The sequence below is a fragment of the Arachis ipaensis genome, chromosome B06 (genome assembly GCF_000816755.2).
Source record: "Arachis ipaensis cultivar K30076 chromosome B06, Araip1.1, whole genome shotgun sequence".
Lineage (NCBI taxonomy): Eukaryota > Viridiplantae > Streptophyta > Magnoliopsida > Fabales > Fabaceae > Arachis > Arachis ipaensis.
In genome coordinates, this window is record NC_029790.2 from 106789195 (window position 1) to 106795048 (window position 5854).

General features: G+C 44.6%; 1 protein-coding gene across 1 annotated transcript; it reads left to right on the forward strand.

Annotated features, from left to right (window-relative positions):
• Positions 2294 to 3598, forward strand: LOC107647191. The gene has a single exon (XM_016351304.1). It carries the CDS (start codon positions 2294 to 2296, stop codon positions 3596 to 3598), a length of 1305 nt encoding a protein of 434 aa, XP_016206790.1.

Genomic DNA, 5854 nt, shown 5'->3' on the forward strand with positions numbered 1-5854 from the left:
TAGTAAATAATATTTTTTTTTCTAAAGTCTAAACATTTTCATTTTATTTAATTTTATGTTTAATATTTAGTTTCAATTATACCCTTAATATTTTAATAATGTGTTTCAATTATATTTTAGATAAGACAATACATGATGTAATAATTCTGTGGCTTTTTTTTTTTGTATATGAAAATAAAAGTAGTGATATACCTTAACATTATAATTTTTGATGTTTTTTAAAAGTATGGAAGATACACAAATCGGAGGGTTCGATTTCTATATTTCAAATTTTTAAAAAATTTTTTAACAGAAATTCTTCGATCCGATTTCACAAATCCTTCAATCCAATTTCTGTATTCTCACAAATCGAATGATCCAATTTCTGTACTTCGATTTTCACAAATCGGACGGTCTAATTTTTGTTTATCTAATTAAACGGTTTCATATTTAAAAATAACACACAATTAACCCACATTTAAAAAAAGTACTGTTGCTACTCTAATATCAAAAACAAAATCTGTAATTCTGTTGATGTCTTACTAACACGTGAATTAATGGTTGCGACGAATCAATGACACGTCAGGATATAATTATCACATTAATATCTATGTTAATGGGCTCAAGAATTTGAATATGGGAAGCAAATGGGTGTTTTGGCCAGAAATGGAGCAATGGTGTGTTTCACCCAATGATGGATGCAAGCCCAAAACGCAGGGGCATGTTGCCTGCGACAAGTGGTACGTGTGATGAAGTGGCGCGGCCTGAGGTGGACACGTGGCACCACGTAGGGGCGTGCTGGTCTAGCACGCGGGGGCGTGATGGTGACGTGTAGAAGCAGAAATGGTCCACGTAGGCAACACGTGGGGGCGTGCTGACCTAGCACGGGGGGGGGCGTGATGGTGATGTGGCATCACGTGGGGGCGTGATGGACACGTGGCCAAGCTTGATTGGTACACGAGGGCATCAAGTGGGGGCGTGCTGAGTCAGCACGCAGGGGCGTCCTGACACGTGGCAGTACGTGATTGGAGTTCGTAGTGAATGCTACTCTATATATAAGGCCGTGGCTGGGTTCATTTTCATTCTGAGGAAGTGTGAGAGTGTTCTTTGAGTGTGTTTCTGGTGTAATGGAGGATACCGCAAAGTTAGTAGTGTATCGTGACGGTGAGATAATACGTAATACTCATGAGGGAGTGAGGTTTGTGTGTCAGAATCCGTTTTCGTTTGTGGTTCCATGCGCGATGACGTTTATGGAACTTCAGAACGGTCTCTGTCAAAGCATGGAGAACGGTACATTAATGAGAGTGAGCAGAATTCTGTACCGGAATCCGGTTATAGTTTTTGGTGGTCTAATACAGTTTGATACCATGCCAGTCACTGACGAAGTGACTATGCGTAATATGTTTCAAATTCACCGGCAGACTCAGATGCGACAGCCACAGATTGAGCTGTATGTTGAGTTTGAAACTGTAGAGGCGGAAGGGATTCAAAATGAGATGATAGAGCTGCAGTGTACGAGGGAATGAGTAGTGACAGCGAAGAGGACTTCGAAGCCACTTATGAAGCCGGTGACGAAGAGCAGGATGGTGATGCGGGAGTTGAGACAGCAGCTGATAATGTAGTGGTTCACCCATCGAGCAGTCAACCGATGAACGTGCCACCTTTTATGCGTGAGTTGGATCTCGACGCCATGCATGCAGCGGAGTTTCCGGAATATTTAAACATAGGTACGTGATGACCGAATAATATGTTTTTTTTTAATATATAATTTGGATTGATTAATAAACGATGATGGGCACTTTCTGTAGGCGTTGTTGATCCCGAGGACGGAGAGTTCCGGATTGAAATGGAATACAGTTCTAGAAAGTCGGTCGTGGCAGCAATTAGAAGTTACACTATCGCTAGAGGAGTTGACTACGACGTGTATGAGTCTGAGCCACAGACGTTCTATGCAAAATGCAAGATGTATGGGCGCGGGTGCGACTGGCTAATCCGAGCCAGCTTGATACGGAAAAAAGGTTGTTGGGAGATACGCAGATACAACGGTAGGTACACGTGCACGATGGGAGTGATTTCACAGGATCATTCCAAGTTGGACTCGGACACAGTTGCTGAGGCTATAAGGCCATTGGTCGAGACTGACCCGTCCATAAAGGTGAAAACTATAATAGCCGAAGTCCAGTCAAGGTTCAACTATACCATCAGTTACCGAAAGGCTTGGTTGGCAAAGCAGAAATCCATAGTGAAAGTTTTCGGTGATTGGGAAGAGAGTTACCAAGCCTTGCCGTGGTGGCTCTCGGTTATGGTTTAGAAGATGCCTGGGTCAGTTGTCCAGATAGAAACACGCCCACTCTACAATGGGAATGAAGAGGCGCAAGGGGTAAAAATACTTCATCGCGTATTTTGGAGTTTCAATCCATGCGTTAGGGCATTCAGGCATTGTAAGCCCCTAGTTCAGGTAGATGGAACACACCTATATGAAAAGTACAAAGGTACACTTCTGGTAGCTGTTGCACAAGATGGGAACCAAAACATTGTGCCTATCGCTTTTGCCTTGGTGGAAGGGGAGACAGCTGATGCGTGGCACTTCTTTCTAAGGAATCTGCGAATGCATGTTGTTAGAAAAGATGGTGTGGGTATCATCTCGGACCGGCATGAGTCAATTCGAGTAGCAGTAAATCGTTCCGGAGGTGATTGGCAACCTCCAAGAGCATGGTGGATGTTTTGTATAAGGCACATCGGCAGCAACTTCCTACGAGCATTCAAAGTCCCTCACTTGCAAAAGCTTGTGGTCAATATTGGGTATTCAAGAACGGTGGAGGAGTATAACATCAACTATAAGAGGTTGCAAGAGCGAGGCGAAGCATATACCAGGTGGTGCGATGCCATTGGACTTAGACATTGGGTATTGGCATTCGACGAGGGACATCGATGGGGCCATATGACGACGAACCTTGTCGAGTGCATTAACTCAGTGTTGAAGGGTGCCCGTAATCTACCTGTGTTGGCGCTAGTCCGAGCAACGTATTATCGGTTAAATGAACTTTTCACACGGAAGAGTGCTGAGTCTCACGAACGCAAACGTGCTGGATATACTTATTCCGTATTCGCACAACAGCGGATAGAGGCAAGTATGCAACAGGCTGGGAATATAGTTGTGCACCGTTTTGACAGACGGAATGAAGTATTTGAGGTGCGCGAAATGAGTAGCGGAAAGGTATTAGTCGTTGATCTTGCACGACGTACGTGTGATTGTGGGCACTTTCAGGTGGAACGAATACCATGTCGCCATGTTATTGCTTGCTGTGCTAACCAGCGGATCGACTGGCACGTGTATGTGCATGACGTGTACAAGATGACAGAAATCCGTAAGGTATATAGATTCGAGTTCTCACCGTTAGGTGATGCCGAGACATGGTCTGCGTATGAGGGACCCACATTGGTCGCTAATCCCGCCTTGAGGCGAACGTCGAAAGGTCGCCCAAAATTGACCAGATACTTGAACGAAATGGACTTACGCGACATGCGTGGTCCTCGGATATGCCGTCTCTGTGGTGCTCAAGGACATAGTCGGAGTCGATGTCCTCAGCGTGCTGGATCAAGTGGTGGGGGGGAATGACTTTTATTTTCAGTGTGATTGTATCTTTGAATTTTTATTTTTATTTTTATTTTCAGTCCTTGAATTTGCATTTTTATAATAGATTTTCTTTTTTGTCTTAGTCATGTTTGTAATTTTAAATTTGAGGTTATCCATTGATGTTTAAGACCATGATAATGTTAACATTTACTGCCTTACTGAAGCAAAGATACAAATTTTTAACTACTAATAACATTGGCGAACATACAGAACATTAAATACATATTACATTGATACCCTAGTATGAAATCTAAAAACCCCAACCCCATGCTCACTTCTTACGGCCCATCCAGTTCAGTCCCTTACCCATTATGCCCAGACCTGGCTTTGACGGAGTATACCTATCGGGTGGATTTCGCTCCGTCCGTAGGTCATATGGGTGACCGGGAACTGCGTCACCCATATCTGCAGCGGCTGACCCACCTGCCTCTTCTCCAGGTGCCGACCCACCCGCCTCTGCCGGCAGTGCCGACCCACCTGCCTCTGCTGGAGCAGATGCACCGGGGTTGAACTCGTCAACAAGTGTGTATGTCCGCCGAATGTAACCACTATCACACGATGCACCCTCTGACATGTGGTCGGAAGCAGGACGCTACAAACCATGGCTCATACCTACTGATGTCCCACGTGGATCAGCTGAGGCTGACGGTGAATGCATAGCACTAAAATCTGACTAACCACCCAAACTAGCATTGGCCCAATTTTGTAGTTGCTGATCTCCGTGACCGCCGATGGAAAAGTCAAACCAATCATGACCGACTGGAATCGTCAGCATCGGCTGAGAGTGCTGTGAATGGTGGCTGTGCTGAGAGTGCTGGGAATGGTGGCTGGACGCACTCTGGTCCTGTGGCTGTGGTGGCTGTGGTACATAATAAGGAACTGGCTCAAACACTGCATACTGAGGTGGGACATGAGGTGCATGTGGGACCTGAGGTGCAGGTGGCTGTGGTGCAGCTGGCTGAGGAACATACACCGTCAATCTCAGCATATGTCCGTACGAGCGCATGTACCAATCCCGATACTCCGGGGTCGGTACGAAATCCCAGGTCATAAGAGGGTGTAGATCCCGCAGTCGAGTGTTTCGCTCCCATGCCCAAACAAACAACAGATTAAGAGGACCATCCATCTCCTTCGTATCATATCGTGATGCACGGCATAGTGCTCTGTAAATATGTGCAAGACATGCTGAACCCCAACTATAAGTATGGATCCGCTCGAAATCGCGAAGCAACGGTAGATACTTCGCATGGGCGTATGCGGTCGACTTATCTGTGAATAGAGTCGACCCTAACAGACAGAAAATCTGACATCTCATGTATCTCATTATGGACTCTTCAGTATCCAACGGCTCTTCATCTCTAATACTTCGAACCCAACCAAGCTTTATATAGGATTTCGAATTACGACTGAGCACCGGTTGACGTCTGAATATTGCCATGCTCTGACTCTGAACAAGTATAGTATAATATAATATATATTTTATTTTAGTATTTTTATATTAGAAAATTAATGTAAAATTAACAAAAAATTATTTTTTAACATATTAAACAACAAAAAATAACAGATAAAATATACAATAAAAATATAATTTATCAACTTACATATATAGGATGATCCAAATAATTTATTATATGTTCTTCCGGAGCATTATAATTACGAACCATTCTTCAAAATAAATACAAAATAATATTTTTTTTTATTGTCTATTATTTTTTCACCCTATCCACTAACAGCAACACCCTTCCCCTGCAACCCCCTTCTTCCCTCTCACTAACACCCTTTCGAAACTCTCTCACAAACTCACCCTCTCACAAACTCACCCTTTCTGTCTTGTATATGGAGGGGAATAATGCTCCTTATATAGAGTTTGAACACCACCACGCTTTGCTGTTTACCGGGAAACCTGTCCCCTGCATGCCAGCACCTGCAGCACGCCCCCCGAGGTGAATAAGGAGCATTGGAACTCCGCGACGCCAGCTGCACTTCGCCCCTGCGTGGTGTCAGACGCGTGCATGGTCGCCGCGTCACCACGCCCCTGCGTGGTGGTGACACGTTAGTCCGCCAGCTTCACCTCGTCCCTGCATGGTGGTGACACGTTGGTCCGCAGCAGCTTCACCACGCCCCTGCGTGTTGACTGCGTATTCCACCACCCGGTAAATCACCCCAGCCTCCAATATTCTCCCAAAACACCAATTGCTTTTCCATAATAAAAATAAATTCCGATGTTAATGATATAAA